Raw genomic sequence first — 19,176 nt, 5'->3', positions numbered from 1 at the left:
AGCCGCTTATCGCTCAATGCCCCATTCCACTTTCAATTCCCCTATTCCCTTATCTTCATTTTGTTGTGTGCATCTCAGTATACCATTTCACGATGGGCTTGAAGCCATTTATGGGCCTTCGAGGCAATGCACTCCTGAGGGCAGCTGTCATGCTTGTTGTATGCCCCACTTTTACTTGCTATGGTTACAATATGAGTGTGGCCGGTGGCCTTTTGACGCTCCCCGGATTCAATGAGCAATTTCCTCGGATGGATACTATCAACACGACGGGAAAGCAGCAGCAAGAAAATTCGACTATTCAAGGTTGGTCAACGCGCATTTAGGGAAAGTCTCTCATTATTTCTTTTCTAACCATCATGTGTAAATAGGTACCGTGATTGCTCTCTATACTGTTGGCGGTATCTTCGGAGCCCTGTCGTGCGTCTATCTCGGCGATCTCCTGGGACGTAAGAAGGTCATCTTTTGGACCAACTTCATCACCATCATCGGCTCGGTCTTGATGGCAACTTCCTTCGATTTCGCGCAGTTTATCGTTGCAAGACTGATTCTCGGTCTGGGTATTGGTGGATATGTGGCTACCGTGCCGGTCTGGCAGTCCGAACTCTCACCAGCACACAAGCGAGGCTCAAATGTAGTCACAGATGGGATCTTCGTCGGTGCCGGTGTCACGGCGGCTCTCTGGATCGATCTCGGTTTCTTTTTTGTAAAGGAGAATTCCGTATCATGGCGATTTCCCCTTGCCTTCCAAGTCGTGCTAAGCGCTATTGCTATGATCTTCATTCCTTTGCTTCCAGAGTCACCCCGCTGGCTGATCAAGACTGGTCGGATTGAAGAGGCGCGCCAGGTTCTGGCCGCTCTCCTCGAACTCGAGCCTGATTCGCATCTCATCACCGAAAACATCTGCCAAGTCGAGACCACCCTTGCTGTGTGCGGAAATACTTCTTGGACGGCCATGTTTACGAACGGAGAACAGCGCCTTTTCCACCGCGCGTATCTTGCCGCCACCGGCCAGTTGTTCCAGCAGATGTGTGGTGTGAACTTGATCACCTACTATGCCACCAGTATTTTTGAGGTAGGTTGAACATTGCTGGATATTTACTCTCAAGTCTATCTATTCACCGTCGAATTATTTCGAAACGAGTACTGATAGCAGTTCAGCAATACTTAGGTCTCGACGCAGTGAAGGCTCGTATCCTCGCTGCAGCCATGGGTCTAATGCAACCGCTTGGTGGCTTTCTCGCCTATTATACTATCGACAGCCTCGGCCGCCGTCCTCTCATGCTGTGGTGCGCAGGAGCTATGTCTATCTGCATGGCTATCCTCGCCGGTACAACTAGATCCGAAGGCAACACGGCTGCCCTGGTGGTTGCGGTCATCGCCCTTTACGCCTTCCAATTCATCTTTACAGCCGGATATTCTGGCCTTACCTTCCTCTACGCAGCCGAAATGGCTCCTTTGCAGGTCCGAGCCGCAGTCAGCGCCGTGTCCACGGCGACGGTGTGGGTGTTCAACTTCCTTCTCGCGGAGGTCACTCCGGTTGGCTTCTCCTCTATTGGAAGTAACTACTACATCATTTTCGCGGTGATAAATGCTATTATCGTGCCCTCCGTTTATTTCTTCTTCCCTGAGACCAAGGGCCGGTCGCTCGAGGAGATCGATGAAATTTTTGCCCAGTCGAAGAGTATCTTCGACCCGCCCCGTGTGGCACGACGCATGCAATCTCAAATCCAGACCATCCAGGCCAATCCTCCTGACTCGGAGAGCGGTGCTAGTGGAGTTGAGCAAACCGAATATGTCAAGGAGGATACCAAGGCTTAAATGCAGACTCAATAGCATGCTCATGTTTAGGATGTCCGAGGTTGAATCTTCAAATATTCTCCGTCGGCATCGTCGTCGGAATAGTAGATCCTGGGAATGTGGTCGACGGTGGAAGGACCGTGGGATCTAAGGACCTAAATACTAGCATCATGATGATATACCCAGCAGGAAGCTCTTTATACATATGATTAGTGAAATGAAATATCCATGGAGTATTCCCAGAATGATAAATTCAGAAGTTCAGTATTTCCGTCCTCGATTTTCACCATTGTAGTTTTGTGACTGACAGTGGGTGCCTTGATTCATGCTACAATGGAGTAGTGCTGTCAATTGTAGGCCCTACCGAATGATCACTAGCCCCGGAAGAATTACGACTGCGCCCTCATACATAAGTCCGCCCCCACCTTGAGAATGGGGTCTCCTGCATCCGTCATTGGCCGCTTTGAGTGTAGGCTCGACTAAAGTAGTGACTCACCAGGCGACTGGGTTATCTCGGCGAGTGATGGTTGGGCGCATCGTGAATCTATTGGCCGAGATGCACGTCGCTGGAGGATGCCTACAAGGAGAAATCATGAATCTGCCCCCTGTCCGTTCCCTGTCAACCACCAACCGGCGTCGAGAAGACACAGCCATTGTGTTGGCAGATTATGTGAGGTGCGGAGCGCAGCAGAGCCGCTTAGTATCGTTTAAAAACTTGGGGACTAAGCCTCTTTGCTTTGACTTCTGAATACTAGCACCGATTATCTCTTTTTCGAAGGTTATCTGTCACTCAATATATTGAAATGGCGCCCGGTCTCCAACCCTACATCAACGAGATCCCCAATATGGGGCTTAAACAGGCAATCCAGACGATCGTTGATCTCGCCCCTGGCCTGATCGCTTCAGTATCCCCAAAAGGTGTGATGACCATCCACCATCCCGACTACGAAGGGCTTGCCCGTTTGGATGATCTAGGCAGACAATACATCTCATGTGGTCACCGTTGCACAGATGAACATGCGCCCTTCCCGCTGCGCCTGCTCCACCTCACGCTGGACAATGTGTTTGAAGGACTATACGAGGCAGCTGAGAAAGAACTCAACGAAGGCGTTAAGAATGGCACTGTATCGCGGCCGAAGCCAGAATATGAAGGCTGCGCCTGCTGCAGTGGAGATCCCGCCGCTCGGATTCTAATGGGCTTCGCTGAACGAGAAGCATTGTACTTCGAAGCGGAAGAGTACCGACAGTTCTGGAGTTTGGACGACCCACGAAGGCTGGGATACCGAAAAGGGTACTCGGTGAATCCAGATGAGGGCACGCAAGAATGGTATTGTGCATCTAAGGAGCAACTTGAGGAGGTTATTCAGCTCAACCCAACAAACCCGAGTAAATTGTAGCAAGCACGAAGGAGAAACTGCCTCATTATTGCTTCGAAATGCGGCAGTCGATAGATACGAAAAGACCAATAAATTGATGCTACTTGATATACTTCCGATAGTAATAATCCTCTCTAGGTGTTAGTAAGGGTAGAAGATACCTCCGAAGCTAGGTTAGAAGTGGCGCCCGTCGCACAATATCGTGATTGATCCATAAACCGAAAAAAATAAAAGGGGAAATTGTGAAAAGAGGGAGGGAGCGGGAGGGAGTGGACAAAGACAACTTGCTGGTCTGTATCGTTCACTTGCTTCGACGAGGTCGCTTTTTCGGTGGTCCATGTCCGAATTTCGCGCCCACTGCCAATTCCTCCTCTCGTTCTGGCATGGAATCTTCGACATCCTGAAGATACTCAACAAAGAGATTCAGATCTGTAAAGTCCTCCCATGTCTTGGGCGACTGCGACCGAATGGATGGAAGCATACGGTCGTAGATGTGGCGGAGGCGATTGTGGCCCCGTGGATTGAAATATGGCATCCATTGTTGCAACCAAAGAGCGAAATCAGACACTGTTTGGGACGGTGGCTGCCGGGCAGTTTTGTATGCTTGAATGGCCTTCTCGGCATTGGTACGGATGCCAGCAACTTGAGCCGCGAAGTTGCGGAAATCGGCCCATGTAGCCTGTAGAGATAACCGTTCTCGGTAGTTGTTCCACTTGTCTTTTAACTCTGGTTTGATGTGACGGAGCCCAGCGTCAAGTTTGCGACTGTCGTATTTGAAGTAATTCCATGAAGTGTCGAAATGATGCTCAAGTGCAGATAAGAAATTCCTGCACTCCGCCCATGTTGCGCCTTGGTAAATTTGAAATTTAGGTTCCTTAGGTACCGGGGTAGGAGGGCGTGACGAATTAGCTGGTGGCGTTGGCACTGATGTTCTCGCGGCCAGAGGAATTTCCGCCTGGCTTGTTTTTTCCCTCTGGGTGTTGTCATCGCTGTCGTCCTGCTCGTCGTTATCCTCTTCGCTGTCCTCCTCCTCATCGTCATCACTGCTGCTCTTTTCAGCCTCAGTAGTGAATGGTTGATTCTTGTTAATAGGATTAGAATCCTGGGAGCGGTCATTGGGTTCCATCTGTCCGGGCCTAGGGCTCCTGATCTGGGACACCCGGGCTGGAATAGATTTTTCAACATTCCATAGATAATTGGCATATTCGTGCCAGTCTACAAAGTCCTTTGCCGGTCTATTTGCCCTATTGCGGACGAGAGGGTGAGTTGACATCCACAGAGCTTCCAGGTACACATGTCTGGTCCAGGTGGCCGGGAGTTTTGGCTCCCACTGTAACATCCAAAAGTAGTGATCGAGCACTGATTGATGCGTAAACTGCTTTGATGTAGTGAATCGTTCAATGGCTTCCTTGGTAGTGGAATTAGGATTCGCTTGGTAGGCCACAAATCTACAGAAGATATTCCATCGTACTTGCGAGATGGATCGGGCCCACTGGGCCCATTTGTTGCGCAATTCTGGTGCCAGTGACTGAATGCCTAGCTTCACCTTGCGGCGTTCGCCAGGATCCGCATAATAGTGCCGGTTTTTGGAGAAGTGGACTTCCAAGTCAATGACAAAGTCCTCACACTCTCTCCAGTTTCGTCCGTAGTAGATGTTCCTCGGAGCATCACATCCCAGGCCCGGGGAGGCTGGAGGATCCCACCAAGGGGACTCAATTTGTGGGTTTCTTCTGTTCAATCCGGGTTGTGGGTTTGAGTCTGGCTGTGGACGTGCAGGGGTCGAGTTCACAGAGGAAGAACTGGGAACGAGACTGTTTTCCCGCAGCACGGTCGTTGAAGGGGGCTCAAATTTCAACGACCCATTGGCAGTGGGGACTTGCTGAGATGGCTGAGCCCGTTGGGAAGGTAGAGAGCGACATGCGCTTTCCAGTGCGATCATCTCATCAACACTCTCCGTTGTAGATTCAAAGTGATTGTTAGAGGTAGAACTGGTGTTTGTGATAGGCTTTGCGGTAGGTATTGCAGATAAAGTGTTGTTGACCGAGGTCGGTGTCAGATTGACCAAACTTGGCGCTTGCTCTTGGGCGGGCGAGATAGGCGAGATTTCAGAACTGCGAGCATTGAGTCGCTGGCGGGATGCCTGTAACAAGCGCTCCTCCTCACAAATCAATTCCTGGAGCTCGGCAATCTGTCTCTCCTTTTTCACCTTTGCCAATCTTTGCTGCATCTCCCGTAGCTTTTCGTCCAGGGAGAGTCCTGGGCCGCTTGTAGCAGGCTCCATCTTCGGTTGGTGTTTGTCGTGCGTTTGTCGTTGGCAGCTTCAAGCGAGGCGTAACGTTGAGCCCTTGGACAGCAGCATTCAATCAGACCTCTAGAGCAATTTCATATTTGCCATTGAGGTAGGGAACTTGCTATTAGTGCTTAAAAGATACTGTAAAGTACGGAGCAGGTGGAACAAAGAAGCTGAAAGCGCCTGCTTTTTCTGTTGATTGATCAGACCCCTTTTTCTGCCAGAGCCAAGCGATCATTCAAAAAAAAGGTGCAGGCGGTCAACGCTCTCACAAGCGGAACAGGAAGGCGGTGTATAACTCGTTTATACTGTCAAGAGTTGCAGGACCGACAGGACTTGCATTTCCATTCCTTGAAGACTCGTTATGAACATACAATCCTGGGAAATGAGTGGTAATGTCAATATATGGAAAATCTAGCATGGCATACAGAATGCTTCATAAGTCAATGTATGACCCCATTGACTTTTGGGATAAGATCCCTGATCTGCCATTTCCCGGATACGCATGGACAGAATGAAATCAACGCAGCTGGTAGTTTGATGACTTGAGGCTGTTTCGGCGGAAAGCCCACCACCGCCCTGCAACGGGCTGTCATTTCTCTAAGTGAGGTATCTACGAGGGATCGGGTTATTGAAGTCATCGAACTCGAGATGTTTTCTCTTTCAACCTATGAATCATGTGCTCATCATGCATCTTCATATCCCGCATCGATATCTTTGGTGTACACCCATCCTCTCTTGGTAGGCCTCGAGCAGATATTCCACACCATTGACGACGAATGTAGGAACCTGGTTCTGCGAACCGCATTTACCAACGGCCGCTGTTGTTCATGCTCGCCTCGGCACGCTCACGGGCGTGGTGCTTGGCCTTCTCCCGGTCAATGAAGTCAAGACCCTTAGTCTCAACTTCGCGGTCGACGAAAGCGCCGATGAGGCCGGCGACAACCTCCTTGGCCTTGGCGTGCTCATCAATCTTGCCTAGAGGTGAGATCTCCGGTCAGTTTAACATTCTGGATGAGGATGGGTGTGGAGGAGGTAGTGAGGGACAGCCGCATACCGTTTCGAGCCTCGTGCTCCTCGTAGGCCTTCATGGCCTCGTAGGCAGCGGCACCGCCAATCAGCTCGTGAGACCACTTAGCCTCGTGGGGGCGGTTGGTCATCTCGTCGTGGTGACGGTACTCCTCGGAATCGTCTACGAGCAAGAGGAATGAGAGTTAGCGGACCATCCCGGAAGGACCGATGACTGTAGAAATAGCTAGGAATGCCTGTTATTGGAGATTGACATACGATCGAAGAAACCCATGGTGACTGGTGGTGTAGTAATGGAAAGGAGACAATGATTTTATAATGAAGATGAGGGGAATCGAAAGTAGGAGAGAAAGATAGTGGGCGCCGCGTTTTATAACGATGCCTGACACCAACAAACCCCTCCTCCTCGAACACTCTCTCGGCTTCTGTCAGACAATCGTCTAACAATCACCCGAGTCCAGCGAATCGGCTCCACCAAGGTAAATAGCGGCCGCCTTAGCAGTTTGGGCCAGGCTTAGCTAACCCGAAAAGGAGATCCGTTAACTTCATTTAGGATGGCGCCAACGCCATCACATCCTGTGTTTCTTTTATGATTTTCCTACTTGCCCATTTTTTTTTCAGCTCATGGAACTATACTCGATGCAGCAGTGGGGACATGACAGAAAAGCGGGTGATTGGTCTACGGACATCGAACTACCCGGCTCGCCCCGTTTTCAGTTCAATAATATTAGAAAAGTGATATTTTCGCGGCTTTTGAGCGGGCAAAACGCAGAGTAGACCAGGTGAAAGCCAATGAAAAAAAATAATTCTGAGAATCATACGTAATAAGCGGCTCGTTACGGATGTAGATCGATTTTCCTCACAACCGGGCCCGCCATTGATACAGTTCGACCTCGTCAATTCTCCGTCTGCATGTCAGCACACTAAGTTGATCTTCTCCCGGTCTTTGGGCCTGTGTGGGGAAAGGCAACGCTTTCGAAAAAGATTCTTTCATACTGTATACATTGCAGCTCGGCTCACCTTAAAGTTATGTTCTTGTTGAGAACCCTTGTTTCTATATTTGGTCTTGCGGAAGATTCCTTATGGTTGAACCAGGGCAAATGAAGCTACTGTCAGATGGAAACCATACAAAATTACCTTCATTTTCCTCCAGCTACTTATATTTTTCGGTCAGCTATACTATCTGGTTCAAATTGCTCTCTTTTTTATTTCTATTTTTCTCTTCTCGATGGACATTTTAGATTCAAAATACAAATTTTGACGAATGGCCGCTTCTAGATTAGTCTAAAATCAACCTGGTTTTATGGAACAGCCCTAGAGTAGCCAGAGGAACAGACCTGTCACCATTATAAGACTGATCCTCGGACCTTTTCAAGTTGATGATCCTCCTTAATTCCTCTCTTCATGGCCTCGTCCTTCCCTCAAGACGAGAGTATGCATAATACCCGACTCCGGCCACAATCACCGGCCCCAAGTATATGAAAAGCTTTCTGGCCAGAGACCTTAATGCCCGCATCAAGAAAAGATTTACCATCTCATCAAAATATTTTTTCTCGTTCACATGGGGAAATGGCACGTCTGGGATCGGCTTCCCCAAAAACTGACAAAGCGGCTCCCAACCTTCAGACAGATTGAACTCCAATAACCTGTCCTTCGGGGTGACCCTCCGTACCAGCGCATAATGCTCTCGGAACTTGGCTTTGCTCTTAAGCCGCGCATCTTCCTTATTGCGGATACCCGCCCACCCATCCAAACTCGACCTATGGATCTTGCCTAACGGATGGACGAAGAACCGCTCGATGTGGTATATGACCGAGATGACGGGATCAAACGTGCTCTTGATCACGCTATTCATCCAGCTTTCATACCACGAGTCAATGTCTCGATGCACAAGCACCACCTTGGCCTCCGGGTACGCCTCAATGAGGTCTTCGGCGAATGCGATAGCGGGTGTATCCGAGGAGACGGCACCGAAGTCGTGCAATAACTGGTCGAACTCGGGGCGACCAAATTTTGGGCCTTTATTGAAGAATTTTCGGTCCACAGCTTCCTGCCACATCTTGAGATCGGAGAAGCGACTCGACATGAACTGGACTGAGTGCCAACAGGGCACGCCGAGGATCTCTAATGCACAGCACATGGCTAGTAGGGGGGTCATTAGTTAAAGGACTTAAGTAGTTTGAATTACAAGATTCTTAACTTACTCGCAGTGCCAGTCCGGTTAAACCCTAAACATAGGCATTCCATGGGCACCGTTCGCTTCTTGCCTCGACATGACTCCCAATTTATGGGTTTAAAGATCTCTGGGTGTCTTTCTTCCGGCGTTGCCATTTCAAAAATTGTCAATATCAATTGTGCGAGGTATTGGCTCATCGGCAGGCATGAGGACAAGCTTTATGTGTCTACATTCTTTGGCTTCGGATCTGCGCATTAAGAGGGCCGCCCCCGAAGTACAACATATGTGGATCTCCAGGTATTTGACATCCCCACTTCTTCCGAGCTGACCTATCATCATCGCTGTGACAATCCAGCCTCGCACGGCAATTGTCATAAGGCTGTTTTGTGTTAACGGGGAAACGAAGTGGGAGCATGGACCAATCTCTTTTTAACGAGTGGACTAGTAAGACTGGCTTGATTGAATCTCGAGTATCAAGGCCAGTGTCTAAAATGGCATAGGCATATCAATTCATCGATCGGCAGTGGCTTGGTAATAAGCCGCATTGTTGTCAGTGACTGATGGCATCCTTTCCAAAAGAGACTACATAGTTTTTACCACGCAGGACAGGGTTCCGTTCCGAAAAAAAAAATGAAATGCGCCGCTTATGAAGCAGGCTTTTCTCAACCGACTAGTTATTATTCAAGTAAGTTGGGGCCGCAATAGCGGTGGAGGGAAAGGACGGAAATAGCTCCTTAAATCGGTTCCTCGCAATCGAGCTTCCATCGAGTCGGGCACTTGATTCAGTTAAAGCCCGACAGCAAGTGGGTCAGCCCGCTTTTTGCTCTATTTGATGCCGTTACTTCTCTCTCATTCGTACGTGAATCGTCTCCGAAGACGAAAAGAAGCATGGCAACCCTTGGCCAACCAACCGGCCGTATTGCCGATATGCAAGAGGCAAGACTTCCCTCCACACTCGTCCTACAATATTCTCACACCAATACAGTCTGAGTCACCGCTTGTCCCAATCCCGATGCTCATCCAACTTGTCAAGCGGACTCTTATCATCATGCCTCGCCAGTTCGGGAACGCAACCCGACCCTGAAGGGCTTTTAAGTCGGCCCCGCCATCCGGGGGTCCTAGAATTCAGGTTCTACCCCAGAGAAAAGATTCTCTCCTGTCAAACTTCTGTTGCCCCTCGCAGTACCCTTCTCCAGTAGAACAATGGCCACTGAGCAGAAATCCAGCACGACCATTCTTGAGAGGCCCCATCAAACATCCGGCCCAACACTAGATGTGCCGGTCGCAGGTCCGGCCGACGTCCGCCTCTCCGTCCATGATGAACAGTCCCCGCCCGCAACGGCATTCTCAATCCTTGAGCCCGTCACCCCGCTCTCCACGATCACCACGCATATCCGCGAGTCCGGCGTCGAAGACACCTTCCCGGATGGCGGCACGCGCTCTTGGCTGGTCGTGCTGGGCTCGTTCTTCCTCCTGATGGCGAGCTATGGGATGATGAACTCGACCGGTGTGCTGCAGAACTACTTCACGACGCACCAGCTGGCGGGATATTCGAGCAGCACCGTGGGCTGGGTGCCGGGTCTTTTTACCTTTTTCGGCTTGTGTCTGAGCGTGCAGATCGGCCCGCTGTTCGATCGGTACGGGCCGACAGGCATCTTGCTCGCAGGCACAGTTTGCTACGTCGTCGGTCTGTTGCTGCTGGCGGAGTGTCGACTGTACTGGCACTTTGTGCTGACCTTAGGCGTGCTCATGGGGACTGGCGCGGCGTTCCTGAGTACAGTGGCAATGGCAGCCGTGCCGCATTGGTTTGATCGGCGGGCTGGATTGGCGATGGGTACCGCAATGGCAGGAAGCGGGCTGGGAGGAGTCATGTTCCCCTTGGTGCTGAGGGCGGCGTTCACGCGGATCGGCTATCGCTGGGCGATCCGGATGGTCGCCTTAATTGTCGCCGTGATGTGTGGTCTGGGCATAGCACTGGTTCGATCGAGGTTGCCAAAAGGGCAAAGCAGATCAAGTATCAATTTACGCGCGTTCAAAGATACACGATTTACCTGGCTGACGCTGGGGACTTTTGCTCTTGAATTGGAAGTTTTTGCCGGGCTAGGGCTCTATCCAACCTACGTTGTGATGCAAGGTTTCACCACCGGGACCAGTGTGATTCTCCTATCTATTCTAAACACGTATGTGTTACCTTCACTTCCTAAAACGAATATCTCCAGCCATAATCGAATGTCGGTGCTAACTTGGCTCAGATTCTCCACCATAGGCCGTCTACTTGCTGGTGGCATCGCTGATAAATATGGTCGCATTAACACTCAAGCCGGGCTCATTGCATGTGGCATCTTCGCCATCTTTGTCATCTGGCTTCCTTTCGGCAACACACTACCTGGGCTATATATGTTCAGCTGTGTTTTTGGAATGGCATCAGGCTCATTTCTGAGCTTGGCACCCACGTGTATTGGGCAGATCTCCAATGCCAGTGAAGTCGGGGGTCGTTTTGGGATTTGCTATTCTATCGTGAGCGTGGCGTACGGTTCCCTTCTCGTTGTTTCAGTCTTTGGCCTTTTTGATGATATTTACTTGCGTTCATTGGCTCCCTTACTGACTGAAACAGGACTCTGGTTTGCATCCCTATTGGCGGTGAAATGCTGGAGAAGGTCGGCACTCGGGCTATGGTGGCTTATCTGGGCAGTGTGCTTGTCGTGTCAATGGTGATGTTCACGATGGCGCGGTGGGCTTGTCTAGGCTATCGATGGCGATGGCATGCCAAAATCTAAGTTACCTCTGGGTTGGTGGGACAAATGATGGTCATGGCAATATTATTTAAAAAAAAATCCAGACTGGTATTAAAAGTTGTCGAAAGTCACTCGGCGGATGAGCAGGGTGGGGGGGGCATAGATGTACAAGTCTACAACCCTTCAAAAAAATAAACAAATAGTATTAAATATTTAAACACACCAAAAACTCAAACAGATTCTTATTTTTCCCTTTCTCTGGATATTAATCCACCTCAGGTATCTCGCGCAAGCCAAGCTCCAGGTTTCCATAATGGGCAATCACAAGCAAAACATATGAAACTAAGCAATAGTGGGGTCCTGCACCTCTGGAGCTACAGCAAGCAGGGTCAGATGAATCGCCTCTATAGGACTTGGGGAAACTCTCCTAGAGGGAGACAATGACATCGCTTATCAACTTACCACGAATAGAGTGTATATTGCCAAGACTAATTGTGTACAACAAAAGTAGACACAAACTTGGCCGTGACTTCAACTATGTCAATTTCCAAGTAGTGCACCTCTCGAATGATACCAATTTCTTTGCGTCAGCATCCAATAGATCGCGACCAAGGCCATCGCAATAGGAATCTGTCCCTCCTTCATTCGAATTGTATGAAAAATGAAGAGCTCGGAGGAAAACAATACAAACACGGCCATGAAAGTCAGAAGCGCAAGATCGTATAGTTGAGGATTTTGAATGTTGTACGCGGCATAGCCGCGAATCATAGCGGTGTAGAAGTTTTTAAAAGCATAAACATGCGCGTTCAGAGGGTGTTTCGGAGGCGCTCTCGGGCCAGAGAATTGTCTGAGCGAAGCATGAGGAGCAAGATAGCAGACCACCGAATGGGTACTTCCCATCACGACAAACTAGGTAGATTTTAGATTATCTTGTTCAATTCCGTTGGACCTTTCCCTGTGGCCTTACGCAAAGAAGAAGATACGGCAGGTAGCCGTGCTCGGTCGACGGAAGGAACGACATCGTTATTCTGTTCTTCCAGGAAACTTGAAAATCTTTTGTCCTTTAGATATACGAAAAGCAGATGATGTTGATGGCGGAGGAAGAGGGCACAAGTGGTCTTTTAATACATCGTTTCCTACCTCATCCAATCCTTGCGGTTATAGAGTTTCTCTAATGACCCTTGAAACCCGAGCAATCCTGGAAGATTTCAAACAATCGGACTTCGGAGACACTGTCCCCGCTTTTGACGCTCCCTCCAATCCGGTAATATGGGGCTGCAGATTGCGAAAGAGGGTGAGAACCACCGCAGCCTTGTGGCGCTTGGGGCCATTGAAAAGGGGGCATGTAGTCTAGCCTCATTATTTTATCCACTTCTATCTCCTCCGTACTTGGGGGAATTAAGATATATCAATAGTCTATTATCAGGGTGCCAATAGCTTTTCCATCCAGAGAGCCGATCTTTGATGGACTGTATAAGACTCCTATATCAAAAGTTCGCGACGACACTGCGGATTCAGCCGGGGAAAGGCAGAGATGGGGGCCACTGCGAGAGCCAGTCAGAGGAATGAAAAGGCAGTGGAATGTCACGAATGGGGGGCTAAAACTCATAGCCCCCGATCAGCCCCCTTGATGGCCCCCATAATCTGAATGCCAGTGGGCGCCACATTATTATCAATAGGCTGACGCCAGACTTTTGTTTACCGCTCGCCATTCCCTGTCTATAGTTGGAGAAAGATACTGTCACATAATCACAAGCTCCATGGAGCTCCTGATATCTCTTTCTATCAGATCCCTGGTGTTAATTTATGTTTTATACAAGTCGGGATGCTTCATCAAGCATTATTCCCACGCGCGCCGCTCTGGGCTTCCGATTCATGTCGTGCCCGTGCTCTCAAAAAGCCCGATCTGGATGGTTTTCGCGCCAATGCTACAACCTTACCTAGCGAGATATCTTCCGGCATTAATTTATGACCGCATTGATGTCACGATTCATGGCTGGGAATTTCGACGGAGAAGATGGTATCATGACCGCCTAGGAGACATCTTCGCCCTCGTGACACCAGACGAATTTTCAGTCTGGTAAGTTCAGCCCAACCCAAGTTTCCCGATCATCTTTACCTCGCTCTTTCAAGATTTAGTTTCTTTTTTCTAGACTCTGATTGAATATCAGGTGCGCAGATCCTGCCGTTAGCCAAACAATCTTGCAGAAAAGGAATGAATTTCAACAGGCTCCCGTGGTGGGCAAAGTTCTAGGATTTCTAGGACCAAATGTTTTCATGGTGAGCCCCCTTCGATTTCTTGATCGAGAAGGTACGACCTAATCATGATCGTTTTTCTATAGACCAATGGAGATGAGTGGTAAGTACTTGTGACTAGCATTGATTGGACGCGGCTTGAGTCTTATTCTCACACGGTATTGCAGGAAGCGACACCGTAGAATGTTCAACACAAACTTGGACGAACGGATCAGCAAGATGGTTTGGACTGAATCAATTGAGCAGGCTCAGGCGATGGTTGACTATATGGTCGAGCATCCTGGCAATGAAACTTTAGAGGGCTTGCGCAGCATAGCGATCAACATCATTGGGAAAGCCGGATACAACTGGCAGCAATCATGGTCGCCCAAAAAGAGCTACGGGACAAGCAAGGCAGGCAGTGTTAAAGAATCATACTTCGAAATGCTCTCGCTTGTGTCAACCAAGATCCTAGAAGCAGCATTTCTTCCCCGAAAGTTGTTGCAGTTACCCTTCATGTCGCCTGCATGGCGGCTCATGGGTTATCATTTGGAACGAGCGCCTCGATATATCGAAGAAATGCTTCGAGACGAAGCCCAAATTGCCACAGACAGAGGAGAACCGGGCCATAACTTCTTGTCGTTGATGCTTCAGCATGCGAATGAAGAAAAGCACGCTGGTGAAGTTACATCCTCACTCTCAGCGGAAGAGATCAGCGGCAACCTTTTCGTGTTTACTGTCGCGGGGTTTGAATCAACAGCTAACACCATGGGGTTCACGGTGATTCTTCTGGCTCTCTACCCGGAATGGCAGGACTGGATTCGAGAAGAGATCAATTTGATAGCAAAGGACTCGACGAATTTGGCTTATGAAACCACCTTCGCTAAATGCAAGCGCCTATTGGCCCTTATGGTACGCACAACTTCACGCCATCTCAAATTTGAGAGTTTTTAATGATCTACCTAAATACTGACAGGTCTTATAGTTCGAAACCCTGCGCATCTTCACCCCGGTTGCACATAGCACTCGTGCTATATTCCACCCCACGTCGGTTATCAGCTCTCAGGGTACCACCCATCACCTCACCCCTCCGCTCGACATCTACGCTGAAACGGCAATCCTGAATATAAGTCCCGCTTTTTGGGGAGACGATGCCCTGGAGTTCCGACCGTCTCGGTGGATCGATCAGTCCGGGCAACTGATCACTCCAGAAAAGGGCACGTTCATGCCCTGGTCCGGTGGCCCCCGAGTATGTCCGGGCCTCAAGATGTCCGAAGTGGAGTTTGTCGCGACCATGGTCACTCTTTTCCGATCAGCTCGCTGCGAGCCTCATGCTCTTCCGGGGGATGGACCGGGAGACCCTACGCTCCGGTTACAGAGGGTCGTACAGAGACCGATTACCAAGATGACATTGGCGGTCAGGAATCCGGAAGACGTGCAGCTGAAATGGACGCTGCTTGGTAAGAACAGATAGCTATCGACCAGATAGACCCATGGCAATGCAAACTGTTAATTATCAGATTGAATAAGAATGTGAATTTGTCCAACTGGAACTTGACGCTAGAATACCACAGTCGAATTGCAAGAAAGTAAAAAGGGGATGGGAATTAATCATGTTGCTAACCACATAGAACTATTGGACCTGCGTAGGGCAAATTGGGCTCGTTACCACAGAGGGACCCCCATTTTGAAATATCAGATTAGTTCTGCTCGCCACCTTGGGTTTTAGCCAACTCCTCCCTGGTACAAACATTGAGCAAATCGGTCAGTCATTCACCCATTTTCAAAGGGAAAACGGATAGCCTAAGCACGAGATGTGAGTGTAAAAACAAAGAATGACCCACACTTACAGATGTTTATCCAGCTCTTCCATGTGTTTTCGTGACTCCTTCATTTTTAGCCGCAACCTCTCGATCCTGCAAGTAAATATATATTCACATCAGCGACTGCGCCGAACGACTCCACTCCATCTCCCCTTCATATCGCATCGACCTAGAAAAACATCGAATACATCATATACATACTTGTCCATCTCTTGCTGGCGAATATACATAGCCTCTTGAGCCGCTTCGCGACGCTGGAACTGGTCCTTCCTGTGCTCGCCGTCGAGTCAGTGATCTTTTGTCTATGACGTCATGTACTCCGCCCACTGGTCTTTGTTGTGGGCAGGGTGGACAACTATGGGATAGCTTTCCATTCTCAGGGTGAGACCTACTCAGCCAGAAAGCCTCTTGGCTTGGGGGCGCCAGTGTCTCCGGCGGCCATGGTAATTGGGGTTGTGGAGAGTTGGCGGGAGAGGATGAGGGAAGCCGGAGCCGTTCGGAAGAAGGAGCGAGTCAAGGCAGCGGACTGCATGGTCGAGGAGAACTTATAGTGATGGACGCTTTGGCAGGTGAAGAGTACGAAGGAGGCGTTGAGGCCAGAGAGGTGGCGATGTGCTGAGACTTAAAAGTGGATGCGAGAATGGAAGTGCGGGGGAGGCAAGGGGTCGATCAACGGGGAATGCGGGCTGGAAAACTGGGGAATGGAGACTGTCAAGGATATCGGTATCCACAGTCCGAGACTAATTTGGAAATGTAACACAAACTGTGCCTGGCAACAGGTTGGGGTTGAGAGTAGTTCAGGAAAAAGGAAGCGGGCGAGCTTTTTATCAAGCAGGCCACACAGCACGAAGTCGAGAGAGTGGGATGATCCGTGGTTGAGCTCGGTCGAAAAGCGGCCAGACGCGGACGTCATAGACTTTAAAAGAGATTTAACCTTGGACGGGGATGCACATGGCGTCCCCGCAATGGGACCACCAGGAACGGTAACGGTACAATCCTAGCTACAGGCATCGGTTATTTAAGCCCTTAATCAGGTGGGCACGGTTGATCAATTAGTCAATAAGAAAAAGAAATAGTTACATGCCGTGCTACATAGAACACTAAATTCCTCCTCGCCCTCTCCAGCCTGCTATATTACAGAACAAACCGGAATCCTTTCTGCAACCGTCGCGCAGCTGCGAGATCAATTCCCTCAAAGTCCGCAGTGACTTGTAACCGACGCAGCTCTTTCTCCGTGAGCTGGATATCCTCATTCTCCAGTCGCTCCTGACGCTTGTTGAGCATGCGTAGATTGAAGTACATGAAAATACCCATCAGCAGCCCAATGCCCTGCAGCGCGATACACACGCCCATCGCGGTGTAATACTTCGGCGCTTCGGAGTCGAGATAGGTGTAGGGTGTCCAGATGCTGGCGGAGTTACCGATTGAGTTGATGAAGGCGTAAGCTGCAGCACGCTTGGCGGGTGGGCGGGGAATTGCGTTCGCGATCCACGAGTAGAGGGTGCCATTCTGCGCGAAGACGAAGATCATCAGGAACATGGAGAAGTAGCGGGGCCCGAAGCCGTCGGTGGTCATGAAAATGATGAAGCCAATGATCGTGAGCGGGATCGGGTAGGCGAAGAACCAGAACCGGATGCTCATCTTGTCGGAGATCCAGGAGTGGCCCAGACTGTATGCGACCATGAAGATGTAAGGTGGTGCGACCAGGAGCAAGGAGATTGTATTGTTGTACCCCAGCGTTCCGGTCAACGTCGGGAAGAAATTCTGGAAACCGGCCGCGCCAGTGATGCACATGTACGCAATTGCGAGGGCGTAGGTCTTGATATCCGTCATTGCCAACTTCAATCCCTTCAGCTGGCTCATGCCACCCTCCTCATCGACGTCCGCCTCGGCAGCCTCAATTGCCAGTCGCCGCTCCGCGACACGACGCATCTCAGGGGAGAGCAACTTCCAGGTCTCTGGGAAGTCGGGGAGCACGAAACAAATAACCAGGCCGACAAAAACAGTGATAACACCCTCAATGATATAGAGCCACTGCCAGGCGGACATACCTGCCTTGCCCTTCAAGCCTTTCAAGATCCCGGCTGCGATGAGATTTCCGAAGGCGCCACTCAGCAGGGAGCCCGAGTAAAAGATACTCATGCGGAAGGCCAATTCCTTCCTAGTATACCATTTGGACAGATAGAACAAGACACCGGCAAAGAAGGGCGCCTCTAGAATTGGAGCGCGATAGTCAGTTAAAAGTGCACAGAACGGACAGGATATAGAATGCGTCAGATATATCCGGTCTTCTTACCAACAAGGCCCAACAAGAACCGACAAGCCACAATTGACCCATAGCTTTTCACTTGACTTGTGCAAGCCGAGACCAACCCCCAGGCGCAGATGAAGAATCCCAAGTAATATGATGGGCGGCCCATGTAATTGAGCATCAGGTTGCTAGGAACCTGCATCAGGATATACGCGACGAAAAGAATCGACAAGCCGGTCTGGTATTGCGTATCAGTGAGGTTTAAATCCTCCGTTAGCCCTTGTAGTTTCGCGGCGGCATAGTTGTTTCTATAATGAGCATGATTAGCCAGTATTCCGCATACGATCTCTTCAGCGCGCAAAATCGCGCGAAACATGATGGTTTCTCACCGATCGATATAGTTGAGTAGGTAAACCAGCACTACGAGTGGCATGATCAGGGAGTCAATGCGCACCCGCAACTTCTTCTCGAGGATCTTTTCCTCGGGAGTAAGCTCAGTTAAGTGCACGATCTCCTCGTGGGACATCTCTGCCTTTTCACCCATGGCTTCTGTGTCTCTGATGGCAGGCAGCGTTTCGGCGCCCGCCATCCCCGGCGTAGCCATGGAGTTCATAGCGGCAGCCATCGCGGGTTTTGATAGTGCGATAGTGAATGCGAAGGCAAGAGAAGGAGACGAGGACGTCGTTTGACAAGGAATAGTAGGAGGATCAAAAGGGACGCCTACGCAGGGAAAGAGAAAACGAAATGTTTCACACCCCGGGTGAGTCGACATGCGGGGGAGCGTCTCATTTTTTATGTCCCTGCGACACCGAGAAAGGCATAATCAGTGCGTATCGGGGAGGAGCAGAGAACCGGGGATGCCCATGTCCGGCTCTGTCATGCCATTTCTGCCCTGTCCACTGTTGAGCGGCGATATGGGGTGATGTGGATCTGGCACCCAACTCCCCGACTCCACGACCATCGCATTTACCCCGGAGACTCTGGGGTAGCAAGTGCGTGGGGGAGGCGGCATGCCCCACGCCGCCGTGGGTCTCCGGGGCCAATAGGCATATCGACTCAAGATTCTGGAGCGAAACGAGGCGTGATGGTGTCATGGCTGCGCCGGGATTGGCGATAATTGGCAGGGTAGGGGCCATGACCTCGGAGGAGATGCGGGATGAAGACCCAGAAACGACCCGGAAGCCACTCAGATGCGGCGAGCAGGTCACTTCGGCCGCCCGCCAAGCCAGTGCTCATCCAAGAGCTTGGGGATTCCCCCACGCATGTGTGCCATGTGCTGCATGGCCCGACCTGCTTTCGGTGATGATGACTCGGACTTGGTCCGGAAGCTTGAATGATCAGCCGTGGAAACCGACGCTTTGAGTTTCCTCCACGCCATTTAACTTCGTGTCCAGGCTTGCGAAGGCTTGGCTGGGAAACCGGTTCCCGAGGTTGAGACCCTTTATTTCCCAACCCCTGCAGATA

The 19,176-nt window shown here is 50.2% G+C and overlaps 9 protein-coding genes across 9 annotated transcripts; 4 read left to right on the top strand and 5 right to left on the bottom strand.

Moving 5' to 3' along the window:
- Nucleotides 1-92: 92 nt before the first annotated feature.
- N7462_009047 (sugar porter family MFS transporter) lies at nucleotides 93-1,818 on the top strand (the record flags this gene model as incomplete). The annotated part of the gene is made up of 3 exons (XM_057080761.1): nucleotides 93-303; nucleotides 369-1,072; nucleotides 1,159-1,818. The coding sequence occupies 3 exons, from the start codon at nucleotides 93-95 to the stop codon at nucleotides 1,816-1,818; spliced, it is 1,575 nt and encodes a 524-aa protein (XP_056931089.1).
- Nucleotides 1,819-2,600: 782 nt separating this feature from the next.
- Nucleotides 2,601-3,194, top strand: N7462_009046 (uncharacterized protein; the record flags this gene model as incomplete). Its single annotated transcript, XM_057080760.1, has 1 exon — nucleotides 2,601-3,194. One exon carries the CDS (start codon nucleotides 2,601-2,603, stop codon nucleotides 3,192-3,194), a length of 594 nt encoding a protein of 197 aa, XP_056931088.1.
- Nucleotides 3,195-3,474: 280 nt separating this feature from the next.
- N7462_009045 (uncharacterized protein) lies at nucleotides 3,475-5,454 on the bottom strand (the record flags this gene model as incomplete). The annotated part of the gene is made up of 1 exon (XM_057080759.1): nucleotides 3,475-5,454. The coding sequence occupies one exon, from the start codon at nucleotides 5,452-5,454 to the stop codon at nucleotides 3,475-3,477; it is 1,980 nt and encodes a 659-aa protein (XP_056931087.1).
- Nucleotides 5,455-6,271: 817 nt separating this feature from the next.
- On the bottom strand, nucleotides 6,272-6,766 carry N7462_009044 (DUF3759 domain-containing protein; the record flags this gene model as incomplete). Its single annotated transcript, XM_057080758.1, has 3 exons — nucleotides 6,272-6,441; nucleotides 6,521-6,655; nucleotides 6,751-6,766. The coding sequence occupies 3 exons, from the start codon at nucleotides 6,764-6,766 to the stop codon at nucleotides 6,272-6,274; spliced, it is 321 nt and encodes a 106-aa protein (XP_056931086.1).
- Nucleotides 6,767-7,894: 1,128 nt separating this feature from the next.
- On the bottom strand, nucleotides 7,895-8,823 carry N7462_009043 (sulfotransferase family protein; the record flags this gene model as incomplete). Its single annotated transcript, XM_057080757.1, has 2 exons — nucleotides 7,895-8,634; nucleotides 8,697-8,823. 2 exons carry the CDS (start codon nucleotides 8,821-8,823, stop codon nucleotides 7,895-7,897), a joined length of 867 nt encoding a protein of 288 aa, XP_056931085.1.
- Nucleotides 8,824-9,871: 1,048 nt separating this feature from the next.
- Nucleotides 9,872-11,445, top strand: N7462_009042 (MFS general substrate transporter; the record flags this gene model as incomplete). The annotated part of the gene is made up of 3 exons (XM_057080756.1): nucleotides 9,872-10,848; nucleotides 10,921-11,196; nucleotides 11,283-11,445. The coding sequence occupies 3 exons, from the start codon at nucleotides 9,872-9,874 to the stop codon at nucleotides 11,443-11,445; spliced, it is 1,416 nt and encodes a 471-aa protein (XP_056931084.1).
- Nucleotides 11,446-13,328: 1,883 nt separating this feature from the next.
- Nucleotides 13,329-15,112, top strand: N7462_009041 (cytochrome P450; the record flags this gene model as incomplete). The annotated part of the gene is made up of 5 exons (XM_057080755.1): nucleotides 13,329-13,483; nucleotides 13,575-13,683; nucleotides 13,746-13,762; nucleotides 13,827-14,550; nucleotides 14,624-15,112. The coding sequence occupies 5 exons, from the start codon at nucleotides 13,329-13,331 to the stop codon at nucleotides 15,110-15,112; spliced, it is 1,494 nt and encodes a 497-aa protein (XP_056931083.1).
- A 226-nt stretch (nucleotides 15,113-15,338) lies between these two features.
- On the bottom strand, nucleotides 15,339-15,993 carry N7462_009040 (ATPase inhibitor; the record flags this gene model as incomplete). The annotated part of the gene is made up of 4 exons (XM_057080754.1): nucleotides 15,339-15,378; nucleotides 15,489-15,554; nucleotides 15,663-15,731; nucleotides 15,854-15,993. 4 exons carry the CDS (start codon nucleotides 15,991-15,993, stop codon nucleotides 15,339-15,341), a joined length of 315 nt encoding a protein of 104 aa, XP_056931082.1.
- A 602-nt stretch (nucleotides 15,994-16,595) lies between these two features.
- On the bottom strand, nucleotides 16,596-18,337 carry N7462_009039 (putative MFS transporter; the record flags this gene model as incomplete). Its single annotated transcript, XM_057080753.1, has 3 exons — nucleotides 16,596-17,674; nucleotides 17,758-18,020; nucleotides 18,102-18,337. The coding sequence occupies 3 exons, from the start codon at nucleotides 18,335-18,337 to the stop codon at nucleotides 16,596-16,598; spliced, it is 1,578 nt and encodes a 525-aa protein (XP_056931081.1).
- Between the last annotated feature and the right edge of the window lie 839 nt (nucleotides 18,338-19,176).

Source organism: Penicillium macrosclerotiorum (genome assembly GCF_028827735.1).
Source record: "Penicillium macrosclerotiorum strain IBT 26536 chromosome Unknown utg000008l_segment0_segment0, whole genome shotgun sequence".
In the NCBI taxonomy this organism is placed as follows: domain Eukaryota; kingdom Fungi; phylum Ascomycota; class Eurotiomycetes; order Eurotiales; family Aspergillaceae; genus Penicillium; species Penicillium macrosclerotiorum.
The sequence above is the reverse complement of the archived record's forward strand: the minus strand, read 5'-3'. Positions and strand labels throughout refer to the sequence as shown.